The sequence below is a fragment of the Podarcis filfolensis genome, assembly GCF_964270895.1.
Source record: "Podarcis filfolensis genome assembly, chromosome: 12".
Classification (NCBI taxonomy): domain Eukaryota; kingdom Metazoa; phylum Chordata; class Lepidosauria; order Squamata; family Lacertidae; genus Podarcis; species Podarcis filfolensis.
Genome location: NC_139614.1, coordinates 55499116 through 55521071, shown reverse-complemented (window position 1 = coordinate 55521071; position 21956 = coordinate 55499116). Strand labels below are relative to the sequence as shown.

Below are 21956 nucleotides of genomic sequence, written 5' to 3'. Positions count from 1 at the left end.
ATTCCCCGCATACCATTATCAGGTTGAAGAGCCTCTCCAGCACACCCAGCGGCAGCTTCTTCACCTGCTCCACAGTCATTCCGTCTGGTCCTGGCGCTGTTGAGGCCAATGGTAAGGCTCTCTTCATCTCAGCAGCCGTCATGGGTTCCCATAGTGATGTTATTACACCCCTCCTGGGGCCAGGGCCCAGTGAGCAACCCAGAGCCCTGGTCATTAGCTTCTCGCAGTACGGAAAGAGGTTCACACCATTCTCTTCTCTCTTTTTTATTATTTATTTTTTATTAATTTTCCAAAAAAAAATTAAGACAAACAAACAAAGAAACATCCTAATTGTAATTAAACCAATCTTAATAGCGTTGTTAAATGACTTCCTCAAATCCCCCTGGTTACAATTTCATTGTATATCGTTTTAACAGTTTTCCAAAACCAATTTTCTCAAAAAAAAAAAAATTAACTTAATCACTTAACATCTTTCATTCTTTCTAATTTAGCTTTAAACATCTTAAATCCTATCCTTACATGTTTAAATCCTAAGCCTATCTAATGTTTGCAAGCTTTGCCAATTAAGTTATCTTAACATATTTAGCTAAATTTCATCCATTCTTCATGGTACTCCTCCTCCTTCTGGTCGCGGATTCTTCCAGTCACGGCGGCTAGCTCCGAAAAGTCCATCATCTTCATCTGGTTTGCACCGTTCTCAATGTGCTGGGCCCGGGGGTAACCCGAGTAGCGCAGTCCAGGTCCTGTCCCGAATCCAGGGGTTCCGCTAGGAGTCAGTCCGGCAGGGCACGAGGCAGAAAACCAGGCAAGGACAGGTACAGGATCTCAGACAGGATCTGGCGTACAGCAATGTTGCTCCCGCAACCTGGGACGGGGTCTGACAGCCTTTTATCTCTGTCGGGGTAGCGGCCGGTCCTGATCCCCCGGCGACTCACCTCCCTGTCTCGCCCGGAGGCGAGCACTCCTCCTGCTCAGGTCTCTCCTTCTCTCAGACCTTAGTCTCTGCAGCTCAGGGGACGTCGGTGGGTTACTAGACCCAGGGGCCGCCTCAGCCTCCCCTGACCCAACTGGTAGTGAAGCAGCTGGAAGTGATGGCCCAGCTGAAGGCAACGAGGGAATTCCTGCATCTGGAGCCACATTGTTTCAACCATAGACTTATTATACTTTTACGGACTTTCAAAGATTGACAGACGTGTGTTTGTTTTCTAATATATCAGAGAATTTACAAGTGTACACATTTCGTTTTCGTTGTACTAAATCATGTATATTATGCAATAAGAACTACAGTGCTATCTAGTGTACTGGTCTTCTTGTTGCTTGTGTTGCTTGTTGTGTTAAGTTTGCAACACGGGGGTTTGTTGTTCTGTGCAGGTGTCGTATTAGCCTGTCCTGCCATTGGGTATTCAAAGCTTCCACCTCAGATTGAAGCTGGTCCTTCTGTCAGCACCGCCCTTGAGCCAGTGCCACCAACTGGACTCATCCACTTCAGCCCCGACTGGGCCAGCGAGCTGGGTAGCACTTCCAGAGACCACCTTCTGCATAGGAACAGGTCAAAGTGCTGTGGACTCACAGCTTAGAGCTGTGAGCACCGGATTCACTTCCACAAGACAGTCGTCGCACAGCAGAGTATAGCAGAGTATAGCAGAGCATAAACGACTCGGAGAGCAGCTCTGTAGAATATCTTCTTTTATTCCAACTACAACTATAATACACAACTATATACAGAGCTAAATGAGCTCTAAACGAAAATGCTGAACTGCACTGAGTGTCTGCAGCTGCTCTTAGCAGCAACCTTACAGAGATAACACACTCTCTTTCTCACACTCAGTCTCTCTCTCTCTCTTTGATGTGAGGCTGGAGCGGAATAAGTAGAGAGCAGAAACCGCCCCCTCCTCTCTGGAGAATCAGCAGAGAACATCTCCTCACCTTCTGCCACCTCTAGATGTTCCTGGGTATACGTTGCAACCAATTCCCGGTAGGCCTGCTGGCACCTATCGGCTTTTATCGCCTCTGCTGTTCACTCTGGGAATTTTTCCATCAGGGCTAGGTTCAGGGCTAGGTTATTCAACATCTTTATCAACGACTTGGATGATGGACTCAAGGGCATCCTGATCAAATTTGCAGATGACACCAAACTGGGAGGGGTGGCTAACACCCCAGAGGACAGGATCACACTTCAAAACGACCTTGACAGATTAGAGAACTGGGCCAAAACAAACAAGATGAATTTTAACAGGGAGAAATGTAAAGTATTGCACTTGGGCAAAAAAAATGAGAGGCACAAATACAAGATGGGTGACACCTGGCTTGAGAGCAGTACATGTGAAAAGGATCTAGGAGTCTTGGTTGACCACAAACTTGACATGAGCCAACAGTGTGACGCGGCAGCTAAAAAAGCCAATGCAATTCTGGGCTGCATCAATAGGAGTATAGCATCTAGATCAAGGGAAGTAATAGTGCCACTGTATTCTGCTCTGGTCAGACCTCACCTGGAGTACTGTGTCCAGTTCTGGGCACCACAGTTCAAGAAGGACACTGACAAACTGGAACGTGTCCAGAGGAGGGCAACCAAAATGGTCAAAGGCCTGGAAACGATGCCTTATGAGGAACGGCTAAGGGAGCTGGGCATGTTTAGCCTGGAGAAGAGGAGGTTAAGGGGTGATATGATAGCCATGTTCAAATATATAAAAGGATGTCACATAGAGGAGGGAGAAAGGTTGTTTTCTGCTGCTCCAGAGAAGCGGACACGGAGCAATGGATCCAAACTACAAGAAAGAAGATTCCACCTAAACATTAGGAAGAACTTCCTGACAGTAAGAGCTGTTCGACAGTGGAATTTGCTGCCAAGGAGTGTGGTGGAGTCTCCTTCTTTGGAGGTCTTTAAGCAGAGGCTTGACAACCATATGTCAGGAGTGCTCTGATGGTGTTTCCTGCTTGGCAGGGGGTTGGACTCGATGGCCCTTGTGGTCGCTTCCAACTCTATGATTCTATGATTCTATGATTCTATGATTCTATGATTCTATGATTCTATGATTCTATGATTCTATGATTCATATGGCGTGCCCCCGAGGTTAGGAGCCTAGCCTCCTCTCTCGCCAGCAGTGATGTTTCCTAGGAGGTCCATCTCCTTTTCACCTGATTTGTATTTTGTTGTGTGTCATACCAGTCTGGATGGGCAATAACTGCGTGGCCATTCTGCTCCCTGGGGACTGGCATGACCGAGGTGTCCTGTCTGTCCAGTTCCACCATCAACTTTGCGGTCACACCTTCTATACTCAGCTGGTCAGTAGGGACCAAAGTGAGCTGGCTTGTGACTGCATCATGTTGTTCTTTAGTCATTTAGTCGTGTCCGACTCTTCGTGACCCCCTGGACCAGAGCACGTCAGGCACCTCTGTCCTCCACTGCCTCCCGCAGTTTGGTCAGACTCATGTTTGTAGCTTCGAGAACACTGTCCAACCATCTCGTCCTCTGTCGTCCCCTTCTCCTTGTGCCCTCCATCTTTCCCAACATCAGGGTCTTTTCCAGGGAGTCTTCTCTTCTCATGAGGTGGTCAAAGTATTGGAGCCTCAGCTTCAGGATCTGTCCTTCCAGTGAGCACTCAGGGCTGATTTCCTTCAGAATGGAGAGGTTGGATCTTCTTGCAGTCCATGGGACTCTCAAGAGTCTCCTCCGGCACCATAATTCAAAAGCATCCATTCTTCGGCGATCGGCCTTCTTTATGGTCCAGCTCTCACTTCCATACATCACTACTGGGAAAACCATAGCTTTAACTATACGGACCTTTGTTGGCAAGGTGATGTCTCTGCTTTTAAAGATGCTGTCTAGGTACTCTTTATTTAACTAGCAGAGAATTATAAGGCAAAATTGATTAACAGGAACCACAATGTCCCTCCCCCCCATTGGCTAGCTGTCGAAATCCAGCGCTTCTGATTGGTCGGCTGCCGGTAGTACGTGAATACAAAGTTCATTCATCATAACGTACAGAGTTCATATACATAGGGACAGAGAGGCAGGGTTTCCGTTTATTAGAAAAGTGTGTATGTTGTGTTTGTACAATTTTGATGGAAAGCTTTCTGGAATCATTCTGCTCTGCTATGAGAAAGTGGAAGGGGGCAACCAAAGAAACAGCTCTCAAACAAACGCCCCCCCCCCCGCCAATTCCATAACAGTTCAAAATTTTTAAATTGAAAAATAAAACAAGTTTCTGTCTGCATAAGGCGTTTCTGAATGTTCTCTCTCCTGTGAGGGTATTCGATATATTTATACAACACCGTAAATTTGAAATCTGGCTTCCCTCCGTGGTTTTCCCAAAAGTGCCTTACCAAAGGAGCTTCTAAGTCTGTTCTTTAATTCTTGAGATATGCTCTATTATTCTCACTCTGATGCTCCTAGTGGTACAGCCTTCATTCGCCTTATTGAATTCACATTTAATTATAAATAGACCACGTTTATTGTGGAACAGTTAGAAAAAGGTTTGAGGGAAAAGGTTTTCTCTCTCGGGAATTTCAACCTCTTTAGAATTTAATGAAAGGCCACACACCCTGAAGTCATTTAAAGTGCCCGACTATGACCGGTTTAAGTCAGGAAAGAGGATATCTGATCTAGTCAATATCTCCTCAGTGTTTTTATTTATGGTAAATCCTATTTTAAGCAGTACTTCACACCCCCGGAACAGAGGCAATGATGAGCCAAAACTTATAAAGAGGTGTGCTGGTCCCGAGGGTTAACCGTGCGGCGAGGTCCGAGTCCAGTCCAAGGTCAAGGGTGCAGTATGGAGGCAGTCCGTCAAAGCTGAAGCGGGGTCCAAGGCAGGGAGTTGGGTGAGGTCAGGAACTCTGGCAGAAGAGCAGGACAGGGTTCAGGCAGGAACAGGCTGCCAACAATGTTGCTCCAGCAACCTGGGACTGGGGCTGGCTGGCTTTTATCTGCCCCGAGGCATAGGGCGGCCCCGATCCTCTGGTGACTCGCCTCTCCTGTCCTGGAGGTGAGCACTACTCCTGCGGGAACTTAGTTCTCTCTGTCTCTCTAACCCTGAGCCTCTGCAGCTCAGGAGAGGCTGGAGGGTTACCAGACCCAGAGGCAACCTCAGCTTCCTCTGACGGAGCTGAGAGTGGAGCACCTGCAGGCAATGGGTCCTCCATCACCTCGGGAGCCAGAGCAGACTCAGCTGATGCCTGCACCTGAGGACCCAGCACAGGTGAGGACCCTTCAGGCTCATGCCCCAGCCCTGGCTCAGCTGGTTCTGGAGGCAGGGACTCCTGCGCAGGCTGGGATTCCTCAGGTTCAGCCTCCAAGTCCGAATCCCAGGCCATCGCACCAAGTTTTTTTTATCGCGTAACTAAATTTGGAATATTTCAGAGAAATTGCCCATGATTCCTGTGAAAGGACTTTTCTTTGGAGTTTAAACAACTCTTCCTGTCTCACTAGAGAGACTCACTGTGGTGCTGCTGCAATAGTAAATCTCGCGTAACCCCTCTCTTTTCAAAAGTATGGTCAGATTTTTGGACACTTCTTAATAATCAGTTTCTAAACTGCAATTTATTTTTAGCCTTTGATATTGGCTATAACAGGAATAACAGGTTTGGAATTGCCCAAGAAAGATGTTAGACTGTTTTTGTATGCCACAACTGCGGCTCGTATTTTGTTAGCTAAAAAGTGGAAAACTCAAGAATTACCAACAGTAGAAGAATGGCAGACGAAGATGATGGATTTTATGGAGCTGGCCGATCTAACCGGAAGAGTCCGCGACCAGAAGGAGGAGGAACACCACGAAGAATGGAAGAACTTTAATGATTATTTAGCTAAATTTGTTAAGCAAAGCTAACTGGAAATAGCTTCCAGATAATGGGCTTAGGATTGTATTTATGTTAACTGATAAAATAATATGTTTAATACAAGAAGGAGGAGATTTAAAGATGTTAATGTTTAATTTAAAGGGTATCAAAATTGGGATTTGGAAAACCGTTATAACGATATGCAATGAAATTCAACTAAGGGGAAATGAGGAAGTCGTTTTACAAAGTAAAGAACTGTTATTTTCAATAAGGTTATGATTTATGTTTGTTATGTTTTGTTTGTTTTGTGTTTTTGTTTGTCATTGATAAAAACTAATAAAATTTTTGCAAAAAAAAAAAAAGATATTGGCTATAGGGCGAGCTTTTATTCCTTTTTAAAAATGTATTTATTTGGTTTTTCAGATACAAATGCTACAGTCCCATATCTAACACACAACATAAAAACAAGATTCCAAGGAAACTCCCAGACTTCCCCTCTTCCCCTTTGTTGTTACTCGTTTCCTCCTGCGTCTTCTATGACAATCCAAATCTTCTACGTCTCCGTTGTGTCCAAAATTCACCATTCAACTACAAGTGATATTCCAATCCTACGAACAATTTTAACTGTCTGTACCGAAAAGGACAAATAAAAAGGCTCCTCTCCCTTAAGGGAGGCGAAGGAGCCCGTCTGGCAGATCTCAAGGTCTCCCAACGGTCAGAGAAAAACAGAACAACCAAAGTCTTTCCTATAGAGGCTAGTGGCGCAGGGCGCCAGGGTGCCAAGTTTTGGAGGGCGCCAGGGAAGAGGAGACAGAGGCTGGACACGGCACCTCCCAGCATCAGCTTGCCGCCCTCGCCAGCCTCTGCCATGCCGTGCCGAAGCAGCGTCGCACCCGGAGCCTCCGTCTGCCATGGCCACCATGGCACGAATCGGCCAGCTGAGGCGCCGCGTCCAGCCTCCACCTCTTCCCCACCGGAGGAGCCGCCCTCGATACGATACGATATCTTTATTGTCATTGTCCCTTGCGGAACAATGAAATTGAAAACTACATTAAAACTACATAAAACTACCAGAAAACTACATAAAACTACATAAAAGCTACATAAAACTGCTACAAAACTACATAAAACATTCAAAAACCCCTAAAAACTCTAAAACCCCATTTTAAAAAACACTATACTACAGAGACCCCTTATGCTGCGTTTAGAACCAGAATTGCATTTGCGTAGAAACTGTTTCTCAGGCGGCTAGTCCTGGCCTTTATAACCCTATACCTTCTTCCAGAAGGCAGAAGCTGAAAGAGATCCTTTCCGGGGTGCGCACTATCCTGCACTATCTCTGCCGCTTTCTTATGGCACCTGGAAGCGTAGATTTGATCCAAGGTGGGACGAGTGCACCCAATAATTCTCTCTGCAGTCTTTACAACCCAGGACAGCATTGTTTTTCCCCTGACCATGCAGCTCCCAAACCACATGCACAGACCATAAGTTAGTACACTCTCCACAGTGCAATGGTAAAATGCCATCAACAGGTCCTTTGGGAGATTGTTTTTCCGGAGGATTCTCAGAAAATATAACCTCTGCTGTGCTCTCTTCTCCAGCTGCTGCCCGCCTCCTCCAGCCCCACCAGCAGCGCTGTCCTCAACAACTCTGGGGCAGAGGGAGCTTTGCACTCTGGCACCAGATATGTTTAAGACGGCCCTGACCAAAGGAAATGATGGAGACAAAGCGGCTGAGACGCCTAATCTTTTACTGCGAGTGTCAGATGCTGTTGTGGTTGCTCAAGAGGAACTAGGCAAAACTCCGACCTGTCTTTTCCAGGCTTTATTCTTGGTGCAAACTATTTACAGTGAAGAGCGTCGTAAGTTCATGTCCGGCTCAATCACTAGCAGAATCTGGGAGTGGAAAACCCAAGAATTACCAACGGTAGAAGAATGGATTTTTCGGAGCTAGCCGACCTAACCGGAACAGTCCGCGACCAGAAGGAGGAGGAATATCAGGAAGAATGGAATAAATTTAATGATTATTTAGTTAATTTTTTTAAGTTAAATTAACCGGAAATAGCTTGCAGATACTTAATAGGCTTAGGATTTTATTTATGTTAAGTGATGAATTAATATGTTTAATTATATAAGGTGAAGATTTAAGGATGTTAATGTTTAAGTTAAATTTCATAAAAATTGGGATTTGGAAAACGGTTAAAAGGACATGCAATGGAATTCAACCAAGGGGAAGCAAGGAAGTCACTTAACAAAGTTAATAACTGTAATTTTCAATAAAGCTATGATTTATGTTTGTTATGTTTGTTTGTCTTGTGTGTTTGCTTGTTTATAATATTGTGAAAACCAATAAATTTTTGGTAAGTTCATGTCCAGCTCAATCGCTAGCAGAATCCGGGAGTGGTCGGTTTTTGTACCTCCCCCATCAGAAAAGTCACGTCACCCCCAGCCTTTTCCGCCCCTCCCTGCGCCAAAGACTACTGCGCAGAATGGGTGCTGGCCAGGGCGTGCTTCCTGCCTCTCCGGCTTGCTCAGGCTCAGTGTTAAGGCTCTCCCTAGCATCCTCTGGCCCCTGCACCTCCTCCCCAAAAGAGGAACTGCTTCGCAATAATAATAATAATAATAATAATAATAATAATAATAATAATATATTATTTATACCCCGCCCATCTGGCTGAGTTTCCTCAGCCACTCTGGGCAGCTCCCAATCAAGTGTTAAAAACAATACAGCATTAAATATTAAAAACTTCCCTGAATAGGGCTGCCTTCAGATGTCTTTTAAAGATAAGATAGCTGCTTATTTCCTTTACATCTGAAGGGAGGGCGTTCCACAGGCGGGTGCCACTATCGAGAAGGCCCTCTGTCTGGTTCCCTGTAACCTCACTTCTCGCAATGAGGGAACCGCCAGAAGGGCCTCGGAGCTGGACCTCAGTGTCCGGGCTGAATGATGGGGGTGGAGACGCTCCTTCAGGGATACAGGACTGAGGCCTTTTAGGGCTTTAAAGATCAGCACCAACACTTTGAACTGCGCTCGGAAACGTACTGGGAGCCAATGCAGGTCTCTCAGGACCGGTGTTATGTGGTCCTGGCGGCCACTCCCAGTCACCAGTCTAGCTGCTGCATTCTGGATTAATTGCAGTTTCTGGGTCACCTTCGAAGGTAGCCCCACGCAAGATTTTCGGAGGCTCCCTATAACACAACTGCCCTTCCATCTCTCGCCTCTGAGCTGATGGCAGTTCCCTGACAACGAGGTATAGACTGCTGCTGCAGGATCCCGACCAATCTCACAAAGGAGGAAGCCGACAACCCCAAACGAATGGAAAACCATACTTTTGTACATTTAAAGACAGGTTTTCAACAATTTAATGACCGACTCTGGTACCAGATATGTTGCTCTGGGAGACAGATATTTGGGGAGGGGAGCATAAAACATAAATCTGAACAGTGGAGAACACAAAAGAGATTGCCCATTCAGAGAGACACTTAAATTACATCAGAAATCTGGGCTTAAAATATTCACTACACAAAAGAGAGAGAGATGTTCCGGTTATTGTGTCAAGGTACGACATCTACCTTCCATTCCGGTTTAGTTTGTGTAGGTGTTTTTCAAGGACGAAGAGAACTCAAACACCGACAGGAAATAATGCCACAGAGATGGGCACGATAATGGACGCAATAAAATGGACACAGAGGCACTAGCGTGGTCTACAAGTCCTGGTCAGCTGCTTGAAAAACTACAGGACTATATGGGGACCACCCTGCCTTATTTCAAAGCCCCTTGCTGAAATCAACTCCCCCCAAAAAAGCAACTGGGTGGCTATTACGTACTGCACAACAGCACGTCTGCAAAGGGCCCAAGGAGATTCTTGTTGAAAATGCAGCGGATCCACACTAGGTAGTTTGTGAAGGGCTTGATGTTGTCTGAAAAGGTGTGGTTCTGATGGGACAAGGTGTAAGGCACGTACGTGTTTTCCCCTTGCTCCTGTATCCACACTTCGTATTTCACTTCCCTGACCTTCAGGTACTTCAGGTTCCAAGGGATTTGCCAGGACACAGAGAGTTTGGCTTCGCTGGCGCCCTGGACGGAGGTCTGGCACTTGGCACCTCTGACTTTGCCCGGGTAGAGGCCATTGGTCCATGCCTGCCTCTTAGGCCCAGGCTTCGTCTTCACGGTCTGCCGGACCACCTGGATCAGGGAAGCAATGTTGACTTCCGTGTCCTGGTAGATGCGGAAAAGCCATTCCGGGTTCCGGCAGCAGAGGTGCCGGGGAACCTCGCTGCTCTGCAAGATACGGTCCTGCTCTGCCTTGTCTAAGTGGGCGATCCCTCCTTGATCCCAGGGCCTGTCTGGATAAGTGACCGTGTTCTCCTTCTCGGTGTTCTGCCAGGCGACGTACTGGAGGTCCATGCCAGGAAGGGCACACAACGTTTTGTAAGGTGTGTAATGCTCAGGGTTTATGGCATACGGGAAAAGCTCCACCACAGTGGCTCCCCTGGGAAGGAAGAGGGACATTGCGAGCTGCGCTCCGTGCATGCTGACTAGCATGGAGGCGTTGCTGATCAGGCGCACGATATCCGAGAATGCGTGGTCTTCGATGGAAACGGTAATGGTTTTCATCTGAAATTCCTGGGCGAGCGCCAGAATTAGTTCCGCCTCGTTGAGGATTATCCTGTTTATGGTTCGGCTGAATACCACAATATATTCTTCAGCGGGCGTCCCTTCCAAGCTCACGTTCAACTTCTCGGTCATGAATTTGGCGAACTGGCGGATCTCGTTCCCGGAGACAAGGATGTTGGCTTTCGGCCCCTGCGGCTGGACAAACCCGTACTGGTACCAGGTGGTGATTTTGGACAGTCCCACGTACGACTTGGTGAAGCAGAGGAGACGCCCCAGAGCCTTAAGCTGCTCTCTTAACAGCGGCTGCTTGCTGCTCAACAGTTTGTACAGCTCAAAATGCGGGCCTTCGCTAAAGCCTTCCATGAAAAACAACCTGGCCTCCTGGTCCAAATCTGGGAACTGCTGCATGGTGTAGAAGATCGGGAGGAGATCATCGTGAAAAACATGCATCAGGTTGTCCGGATTGAATCGGTTGAGGATCAGGGCCACATCAGGGACAAACACTGGCTTTGGCATAAATTTAAGGGCCGCGGCTGGCAGTTCGACGAAGTTGAAGTACTGTGTGTTGTGGTCTTCCACTGAGGAGAGATCAAGTAGGGCAGGCTGGAATCTCCTGGAGCCCAAGTTGGGGAGCATGACGGAGGAGTTGCTGTGGAAGAAGATGAATTCCTCAGCCTCTGTGGAATAGCAGAGGGATTCAAAGCGGCAGATCCGATCCGTGTGGATCTTGCCGGAGCACACCATCCTGGTACCATCTTGCAGCAGGTCTTGAAGAGCAGCCTGGTAGTCAATGCGGACCTGAGAGAGCTCCTGCGTCTGGCGAGTGAGGAGCAACTCCTCTTCCAAAACAGAGACGTGGTCTTGCAGCTTGACGTATTTCCACAGCACAGCCGCAAGGACACACACTAGCAAGGCGTTAAACACGGACGCTATGTTCATTCTGGAGCCAAATCTTATCAGGCGGGGAGGTGACGGAGGCAAAGGAAGAGGGAGGCATCATCAGTTCTCTTTAACATTGTGGAACAAGATCTAAAATAAGAGGGAGGAGAGAGAGAAAGGCAGAGAAAAATCAAATTCAAGTTTTGTAACGTTCCTGTAGTCAGTCAGTTTTATTGCACATAGCCAAAGGCTGCAGCAATGTACACAGAATCATTCAACAATTAAAAGAAAATACGCTGGATGAATACAAAAAACTTAAAACATTTATATTATCAAGACATTACCTACTCTAGCTATAAAAATAAAATAATATTTTATAAAATATTATCAAGACATTACCTACTCTAAATAGAGCTATAAAAATAAAAATTATTAAGACATTAAGCAATAAAATTTATAGGCTAAAGTCACCACATGGCCACTAATATATTAAAAAATAATGTTAACACAATGTGCAATTATATTCGGAGTTTGGTGATAAAGATAGAATATAGCTTGATGTAGATAGGGTCAAATAAATTAATCTCCTTTACAGTTGGTGGCTATCTTGGCTATATAATTTGCTCTGATTTTCCTAGCGGCAGTTGCAAAGAGTGCTACACGCCAGTTCACATACTTCTCTGTGTCTGCAAGGAGATATAAAATCATGTCAGAGGGGTTCTGGCCAGGGGACCTTGTCCGTAAAAGGTGCTAAAAATCGTCCTCTTGTTTCATTATATAAGGGGCAGCGCAAGATATAATGCATAAGGTCCTCTACTTCAGGACATCCCCTAATGCAAACACGTTCGTTTGTTGGTGTGCCTCTGTGTCTCCCAACTCTATAAGCAGAGTTTATTGTATTTAATCGTAACTCTGTAAAAGCTTTCCGAAGTTGTACAAAAGTCAATTCATTAAAATAAGGTGTATGTTCACGGGCCTCTCTAAGATTAAGATATAATGGGGCGCATGTACATAGAGTTTAGGTCGTTTTTAGTTGCCACCACCCTTACGGTTTTTTTAAAGATATTTTTCTGGGAATATAAGGGACGTTCTTCGATCTCGGTCACTGAGAGGTCATATTTGCCCAATAATGTTCCTGTAAAGTTCCATTTAGAAAAGAAAGTAGGTTGATATATTTCTCAGCTTCGATGCAAAGAGGAAGACGTGCAGATAAAATTCAATCATTTTTTGGCTGCACAAAACCGATTCCTCTCTCATTTTAGCAGTGCTGCTCTGTTGCGCAAAAGCACATGTTACACTGTAGAATGATGCACAGATGTGACTGATGAATGGCTAACAAACAGAACATTATTTGCCAAGCTCTGTCTTATGGAGCAAGAAATTTCTGAATTTGTGGAGAGAGTGCACAAAACCATTCACTACTTGAATTTTGAATAACAGAGTCCTAGGAAGACAGTACCGCATGATTCCCCCCCAAAAATTGTTGGGGTTATGAAATATACTCAGAGTCGCAAAGTGATTTCATGCTCTTTATTCAGCTCATAGTGGTGAGGAGGAATGAATGAAAGTCCCCTCAAAGCATCTGCTTTATATACATTATTTACACAATGGGCTGCACATGATTGGCTAATTCCGGAATTCTACTGTAAGCCAATCAGGTTGTGGATTCACTTTTATCTGGAGCATGATTGGGTGGTTCCTGCCAACCAATCATACTGCTGCATTGTTCTAGGACCAATCAGACTGCTGCATTGTTCTAGGACCAATCAGACTGCTGCATTCTGAATCCTATTGTTCTAGGACCAATCAGACTGCTGCCTTTTGGATCCTATTGTTCTAGGACCAATCAGACTGCTGCAGTTTGGATCCTATTCAACTCAGTACATAACAGGTTATCTCCAATAAACACATTCATCCCACATGAAGGTAGGAGCTTCTAACATAAAGAACAGTGTACCTTGTCATGCAATTAAATCATACACATTCATAGATAAGCAGTGCCTTTTCCCCCCCTAAAAAAATAGGTGCTGGTAATCATCATTAAAGTAGATGCCACACTTTTTAACAACAAAAAAGAGGTGCCAGTACTGCACCTCTCCTTGAGTACCCCCTGAAAAAAAAGCACGGTAGCAAAGAGACTTTAACATACCTGTCGATACCTGAAAATTCAAAGCGAGTTGATTTCAGCACTTAAACACCTGGACTAGCCTGATATTCCTTGCAGTTTGCGGCTGTGAAAGAAATATTACGACTCACGCAACACGTTGGTGACTAATATACACACAATAATTACCAAAATGATTATGCGTTCTTTATCAGTGTTTTGAGAAAAATACAAAAACGTGCGCAAAGCCACAGAGACTTGCGAACTACCCGACCCAAGATGAACTTATAATGTTTGATTTCAATGGATTTTTTTCAAGTGCTCGACTCAGTCTTTTGCTTTCTTTATCTTTTTAGGTAAGTTCATGAAGATACCAACAAAAGGTTAAGTTCGGTGTTGTTCACAATACTGAGAGATGCTAGTGGAGTTGTAGATAGATGTTAATGAAGTTGTAGACAATGAAGTTGTAGACGACAGGGTGCCGGCGTTTTGCACCTGTTTCTCCCTAGCAGTCCAAATAACCCCTAGGTGGCTGTCACCAATGGAAGCTAAGGAAGTGAAAAAAACTTAATATGGAATCTAAATGGCCAAAATACTGGGAAATTATAGAACAAGAGGAGGGAAAAGTGAAATTGCAGAGTTATGAGAAATTGAAGTCTAAAGTAAGAGACTGGCTTCATTATTACCAGATAAATGAAGTATTCAAACAGGACAGGAAAATTGGCTTTCAGGTGGAGAGATCAAAATTAGAAACAGAATTGTTGGAACCCAATACTAAGAATTTGTCAAGAATGTATAACTTGCTGTTGAAATGGAATACACAGGATGAGACGGTTAAATCAGCTATGATTAAATGGGCACAAGACATTGGTCATGACATTATGTTTGCTGACTGGGAACAGTTATGGACCACCAGTATAAAGTTTACGGCATGTAATGCCTTAAGAGAGAACATTATGAAAATGATTTATAGGTGGTACATGACCCCAGTCAAGCTTGCAAAAATCTATCATACGCCCAATAATAAATGCTGGAAATGTAATGAAACTGAAGGTACTTTCTACCACCTTTGGTGGACGTGCCCAAGGATCAAGGCCTTCTGGGAAATGATCTATAATGAAATTAAGAAGGTCCTTAAGTGTACCTTTCATAAGAAACCAGAGGCCTTTCTCCTGGGCATGGTAGGCCAATTGGTGTCAAGGAAAGATAGGACGTTTTTTATGTATGCTACAACAGCAGCAAGAGTTCTTTTAGCAAAGTATTGGAAGACACAAGAACTACCCACGCTGGAAGAGTGGCAGACGAAGGTGATAGACTATATGGGATTGGCTGAGATGACTGGCAGAATCCGCGACCAAGGAAAAGAGACGGTGGAAGAAGATTGGAAGAAATTTAAAGTTTATCTTAAGAACTGTTGTAAAATTAATGAGTGCTAAAATGTCATGGGTAATGTAAAACAGAATTGCAGCGATAAATGATTGGGTAAGAGAAAAAGGATCAAAGAAATTGAATCATAAGTAATTGAAATTAGGGGTTGCTGAAAAAGTTTAAAACAGGGATGCAGAAAAGAGAGGTATGGGGAAGTCGTTGAAATAAGGCTTAAGAAAAAAAGGTTATGAAATTATACGTGTTTATATGTTGGTTTGTCTATGTATTGTTAGTTGTAAAGTGTTTTAATTCATGTTGGAAAATCAATAAAAATTTATAAAAAAAAAGCAGTCCAAATAATTTAGAGGCCAATGCAGCCCTTTAACCGGGGCTCGCAGGTAGCCCACTCCCAAGGTAGTTTTCCGGCTTCTTTAGTGGTCTAATCTCAAAGCCTTGATACGTATATTGATATTCAGTTTAATAGAGAATACTATTTCTTGCCTTAAGCTTAAGAGACCGATTTGCTGAAAATGAAACAACAACAACAACAAAGATAAATTAGGGACTTGTAATATCTGCATTTATTTCAATCACATCGCTATTCTGTATGGTAAAAGCTCAGGTCACAACATTTTCCAATAATGCCAGAGTTCCTTAGTTGTTGCTTTGTTCTCAGTAACGGATGCATAGCAGGCCTCTTGTGTTCAGGGTCAATGAAATGGCAAATAAGGTAAAGGTAAAGGGACCCCTGACCATTAGGTCCAGTCGTGACTGACTCTGGGGTTGTGGCGCTCATCTCGCTTTATTGGCTGAGGAGGCCGGCGTACAGCTTCCGGGGCATGTAGCCAGCATGACTAAGCTGCTTCTGGCGAACCAGAGGAGTGCATGGAAACGCCGTTTACCTTCCCACCGGAGCGGTACCTATTTATCTACTTGCACTTTGATGTGCTTTCGGTCTGCTAGGTTGGCAGAAGCAGGGACCGAGCAACGGAAGCTCACCCCGTCGTGGGGATTCGAACCGCCGACCTTCTGATCGGCAAGTTATTTATTTATTAAGTTATTATGTTAAATAAATTAAATAAGAAAGAAAGAAACCAGTATGTACAGGCTAAAGCTCCTCTGTTGACTTAGCAAGGCAGCTTTTGCACCGTAATAACTCTTGATATATTCAATTGCTGTACTGTGTATTTTGGGTCTATGGGCCGCAACAAAGCTTTATTTAACAAATTTATTTAAGTTATTAACATAATTTATTTAACCCACAGCGCCACCCCCGTCCCTGAAATGGCAAATACGGCTCAGCAAAATGAATATAAAGGGGTACACACTGGGACAAAATATATTCTGTGCTGCTACTTCCTAAATACACTGATGGGGGAGTATGAGCTGGCAGTGACTTGGCCGGAAATAACTCTTGGGGTCATGGCAGATAGCTCAGGAAAATGTCAACACAGCATGCTTGCAGCTGTGGAAAAAGATGAATTCTGTCTTTGGGATCGTCATCAAAGGTCATCAATTGCTGCTATCGTTATGTCTGGTGAATTATTTTGTTGGTTTTCAAAACTGGGAAGGAGGTAACTGACCATAAATTTCTAACAGCTCACGTTAGCAAGTCTGTGCAGCGAAGCATCTCCCGTCTTTTAAAAGATGCAGCCAATCTATAATAACGCACTTGTGGTGATGTATTTATTAGACGGGTCATTAACGAACTCTACTCACTATTTCTGGGACTTTTCAAAGCAATACACACACAGCTTTGTTGCGGCCCATAGACCCAAAATACACAGTACAGCAATTGAATATATCAAGAGTTATTACGGTGCAAAAGCTGCCTTGCTAAGTCAACAGAGGAGCTTTAGCCTGTACATACTGGTTTCTTTCTTTCTTATTTAATTTATTTAACATAATTATTACAAAATATTGCAAATACATACATACATATATATTTCAGATAAGCACACACATATAAAAAAGAACAAAAGAGAGAAAAGGAAGAAAAGAAAAAAGAAAAAGAAAAAATAAAGAGAAGAAGAAGAAAAGTTGGAAGAATTTCTTCCAAATTTATTCTACAAATATCTCAATAATAAAATTTCATTGATTGACTTCCATCACTTACACTGCACTTCCTATATACATTTTAAGCAAGATTGTATCTGTTTTTTCCCCATACAAATATTCCAATCCATAAATTTTCTAAATCTTTCATAAATCTATTCTAAACACAACCAACCCCTTACATTTAATCTTTGTCTACACAAATAAGCATTTAAACTTTTCCATTGTTTCTGGGTTATATTTTTTGGCTTTTGTCTTATCAAATCAGTCAACTTTGCTCATTCCAAGTATTCACATAATTTATTCAGCCATTCTTCTTTGGTCAGAACATAATTTCCTTTCCAATTATTCACATAATTTATTCAGCCATTCTTCTTTGGTCAGAACATAATTTCCTTTCCAATTATTCGCATAATTTATTCAGCCATTCTACTTTGGTCAGAACATAATTTCCTTTCCAATTATTCGCATAATTTATTCAGCCATTCTTCTTTGGTCAGAACATAATTTCCTTTCCAATTATTGGCTATTAACATTCTCACTGCTACATACTGGTTTCTGATTCTTACTGCCTCTGAGAGGAATTTTGCTACAGCCAGTGTAATAGTATGTATCTTATCCTCAAGCAGAACCTTAACGTAAAAGGAGTCAGCAATTCCAGGTTGTTCTGTTAATATTGGTTTGATTGTTGTTGTTGTTTAGTAGTTTAGTCGTGTCTGACTCTTCGTGACCCCCTGGACCAGAGCACGCCAGCCACTCCTGTCCTCCACTGCCTCCCGCAGTTTGGTCAGACTCATGTTTGTAGCTTCGAGAGCACTGTCCCACCATCTCGTCCTCTGTCGTCCCCTTCTCCTTGTGCCCTCCATCTTTCCCAACATCAAGGTCTTTTCCAGGGAGTCTTCTCTTCTCCTGAGGTGGCCAAAGTCTTGGAGCCTCAGCTTCAGGATCTGTCCTTCCAGTGAGCACTCAGGGCTGATCTCCTTAAGAATGGATAGGTTTGATCTTCTGGCAGTCCATGGGACTCTCAAGAGTCTCCTCCAGCACCAGAATTCAAAAGCATCAATTCTTCGGCGATCAGCCTTCTTTATGGTCCAGCTCTCAGTTCCATACATCACTACTGGGAAAACCAGAGCTTTTACTATACGGACCTTTGTTGGCAAGGTGATGTCTCTGCTTTTTAAGATGCTGGTGGTTTGATCAGGTGCTGTCTAACCTGGCGTGCTCTGGTCCATGGGGTCACGAAGTCGGACACGACTAAACGACTAAACAACAACAAACCTGTTTATAGAGACTGCAGTATAATAAGATGTGTTTCATGCATTCAACATCCTGGGACACCAGCCGATCTGTCTTTCACTCAACACTTCAGATGGGGAAACATTCAAATCTGGTTTCAGACAAGAGTCTTTCTGAACCCCTCCTAAAGATGTCATGGACTGAATCTGGAATATTTGCATACAGAATGTATGCTGCTATAGCCATCCCAAACAGCCAGAAGTCATACAGGACAATAAATACAGATGTGGGTTTTTTATTTCATTACTTCACAGCGACATTGTGAGGGGTGTGCTTTAAATGACAGCATATCGGAATCCCAACATCATGCATACACACACAAATACTATGCACAGACATAGGTACATGCCCGTCTGTATCTGTCCACAGGCTTAGGGTGTTCAGAGGATGAAATGGTTACAAAAATAGGAAAGCAGTGGTCCCTAGTGGCTAGTTATAGGCTGTATATCTCTTAAGTAGATATTTGTTGCCGTTTATCTCATATTTGCTCCTTGTCTTCACTACCTGGAAAATACTGCAATATACACAGTTTTAGACCATATTTCCCCCCATTAAAAGGACTGGGTGTTAACAGCCAAGTCAAATTTCAGATTCAGTGGTGGTAAGAGATGCGTACTAATTTTCCTTCCCTGTTTCAGGAGCTGTTCTCAAATACTGACACTTCCATTCATGACAGTTAAAATCCATCTATCAGAGGGAAATGGAACCCTTTTATAATACAGCAGCCCTCTAAAACTTATCCCAGTCCTGCGCCTGCCATGATCAATTTTGCATTTATCCTTCGTGAAACACTTACCGTGTAAACTGTGCTATTCCCTGCACAGCTCATCTAGCCCAGATGCAATACTGGAGCGTAGCAAGCACTGTAGATCTCTCTCCTTCCAACAAAAATAGATCAATCAGGATCTTGCAATCCCCGGCTGCTCCATAATGCCATCAAAACAACAGCTTAATAAGAACAGAGGAGGATTTATTTGCATGTCCAGAATGACAGTCTAGAGATAAGCGTTCAATTGCAGAACTCTGGCATAAGTGGCGTTGATCAGGCAAGCGATCCTGTTGCCACTGGCCGCCCCTGAAACCTGCAACCCCCTCTACTGGCTAGGCGCCAAACCTCTCCCTTCCCCTGCCATGGAAGATGTTGCTGTTTTTAATGGGCGACCTAGCAGTTCAAAAGCACGTCAAAGTGCAAGTAGATAAATAGGTACCACTCCAGCGGGAAGGTAAACGGCGTTTCTGTGCGCTGCTCTGGTTCTCCAGAAGCAGATTAGTCATGCTGGCCACGTGACCCGGAAGCTGCACGCCGGCTCCCTCGGCCAAGAAAGCGAGATGAGCGCTGCAACCTCAGAGTCGGCCACAACTGGACCTAATAGTCAGGGGTCCCTTTACCTTTAGGGCATTGCAGCAGGGGACGCGGGTGGCGCTGTGGGTTAAACCACAGAGCCTAGGACTTGCCAATCAGAAGGTCGGCAGTTCGAATCTCCACGACGGGGTGAGCTCCCGTCGCTCGGTCCCTGCTCCTGCCCACCTAGCAGTTCGAAAGCACGTCAAAGTGCAAGTAGATAAATAGGTACCACTCCAGCGGGAAGGTAAACGGCGTTTCCGTGCGCTGCTCTGGTTCACCAGGAGCGGCTCAGTCATGCTGGCCACATGACCCGGAAGCTGTACACCGGCTCCCTCGGCCAATAAAACGAGATGAGCACTGCAACCCCAGAGTCATCCACGACTGGACCTAACAGCCAGGAGTCCCTTTACCTTTTCTCCTGGCCTCAGAAGCGCATTCTCTGTGCAACTTTTTCCGCGCAGAAGCTTGCAGGAATCGAAGCAAAAGGGTCCCCTCTGCCTCTCTTGTTTTTGTTCATGCAGGAAAAGGCAGGTGCATGCAACTGGGGGTCCTTGCATGCGCTCCCCGTTTTGCAGCCCTTGCTTTTTCATCAGCCACAGCTCCCCAGCAGGACACAAACTTGCTCATGCTCAGTGCTAGCATGGTTGAGCAAGCCATTCTGACAGCAGCCCAGATGCATGCTGGGGGTTGTAGTTCCCCTTACCCTCCATATGTTTGCCTGGTGTTATCCAGAGAGGAAGGGAAGAAGAAAAATACACAAGCAAAGGCAATGATGGACAACTCAGTTTCCGATTTCGGCTGAGTTGCTGCAAGTGTGTTCTTTTAATTCTGTTTGATTGTTTTTGTTTTGCACCTTTTGGCCACACAATGCATAATTACTCTTTAATGAAATCCCCTCTATTCAAGATTGGATCCAAAAGCTGACCGAATATGCCGAATTAGATGGTCTATCAGAAAAAATAAATAATAAATCAAAACAGGAATTTGTTTCAAAATGGGAGGTTTTCAAAGAATATTTGAAAAATGAATATAGCAGTTTAAATTCTGTTGCAGCATTCGAGGAACTTCAGTAATAGTTGCAAGGTAGATATAAGAAATTAGATATATTAAGAAAAAGTTTAATTATGATAAAAGTGTGTATTGGCAGTAAGTAATATGAAATCAAAATATGGAATCGATGGGAGGTTCGGATTTGGTGTTAAGACCAATATATGTTTTATTGATTGTTAAGAAAATTATGTGTCTATGGTTGTTCCTGTGTGTAATTTGGTATTTGTGTTTTTTTCTTTTTTCTTGTTATATCAATAAAAATAAAAATAATAATAATAATAATGCATAATTACTTTGGACATTAAGATGTTAGTGAAGATATAAAATTAAGATGCATGTTATGTTTTTGATAGCTGGACTGTTCGGTTAAAAAATCAAACCATGTAAAAAAACAACTCAGTTTCCGATTTCAAGCAAGAGATCACAGGGATTTTAGACCAGAACCTTTTCCTCAGCTCCACTCAGCAGACAATTTACAGCATGTATTATGATGTCGTTTATTTCTATACTGCTTTTGGGCCCAAAGACGTGGGAAACGGTGAAGGAAGAGCATGTTGAATCAAAATTTTAAAAAACAAACTCTCACAGTGCAATCAATCAACTGAAAGGATATAAAACGACAAAACTACAACATGCCCATCAGTCACATTGGCTTTCGCCTTATCACGCAAGTTTATTTGCATTGGTGCTTCTACCTCATTGCACGACACACCCATCTGGAATTAGAAACTGAGGGAGAGGTGAGAGGCTTTGGGCATTTTGGCTCCTCTTCTGCCAGAACTGATTCCCTCAGGGGCTGTTCCGCCTTCACCAAATGGTTCCAGTTTTTAATAATAATAATAATATCTTTATTGTCATTGCCCCCTCTCAGGGACAACGAAATTACTTGACTGCTCCATAAAAACACTAATTAAAACAATACAGTATAGTACAGCAAGGAAGATTAGATGACTTTCAAAGTCCAGGCTTCCCATTCAGGGCCGAGATCGCTCTGGAGAAGAAGCTGTTCTTAAGACGGCTCGTTCTTGTCTTCATCGTCCTGTATCTCCGTCCCGACAGCAGGAGCTCGAAGAGACAGTGACCAGGATGCGATGGATCTTTTACTATGTCCAGTGCCTTCCTATGGCACCTTGTGGCATAAATCTGCTCTAAGGTGGAGAGTGGGCAGCCAACAATGCTCTCTGCTGCCTTAACAACTCTGCACAACCCCATCCTGTCCTGGGTAGTACAGCTTCCGTACCACACACATAAGCCATAAGTGAGCACGCTCTCAATGGCACAGTGATAGAAGGCAAGCAGCAGTTTCTGCGGAAGATGGTTTTTCCTTAGAATTCTCAAAAAGTACAGTCTCTGCTGCACCTTCTTCACAAGCCCCCTTGTGCTGACACTCCAGGACAGATCCTCTTGTAATTCAATGCCCAAAAATCTGAACGTTGTTACCCTCTCCACACAGACCCCATCAATCAA

General features: G+C 44.0%; 1 protein-coding gene across 6 annotated transcripts; it reads right to left on the bottom strand.

Annotated features, from left to right (window-relative positions):
• Positions 1–9104: 9104 nt before the first annotated feature.
• Positions 9105–20084, bottom strand: LOC310746069 (protein O-linked-mannose beta-1,4-N-acetylglucosaminyltransferase 2-like). Of its 6 annotated transcripts, XM_083579765.1 has the most exons (3): positions 13565–13825; positions 13421–13502; positions 9105–11421 (listed from the first exon to the last, which is right to left on the bottom strand). In XM_083579765.1, exon 3 carries the CDS (start codon positions 11329–11331, stop codon positions 9595–9597), a length of 1737 nt encoding a protein of 578 aa, XP_083435891.1. In that variant the 5' UTR covers positions 11332–11421; positions 13421–13502; positions 13565–13825; the 3' UTR covers positions 9105–9594. The 6 variants fall into 6 exon arrangements, 3 of the variants coding, with proteins under 3 accessions (XP_083435891.1, XP_083435893.1, XP_083435892.1); XM_083579767.1 differs by lacking the exons at positions 13421–13502; positions 13565–13825 and adding an exon at positions 19827–20084; XM_083579766.1 differs by lacking the exons at positions 13421–13502; positions 13565–13825 and adding an exon at positions 18891–19003.
• Positions 20085–21956: the final 1872 nt, after the last annotated feature.

Bases quoted from the DNA above. Each gene is read 5' to 3' on its own strand.
- LOC310746069 (XM_083579767.1), bottom strand. From the start codon at position 11,331: ATGAACATAGCGTCCGTGTTTAACGCCTTGCTAGTGTGTGTCCTTGCG.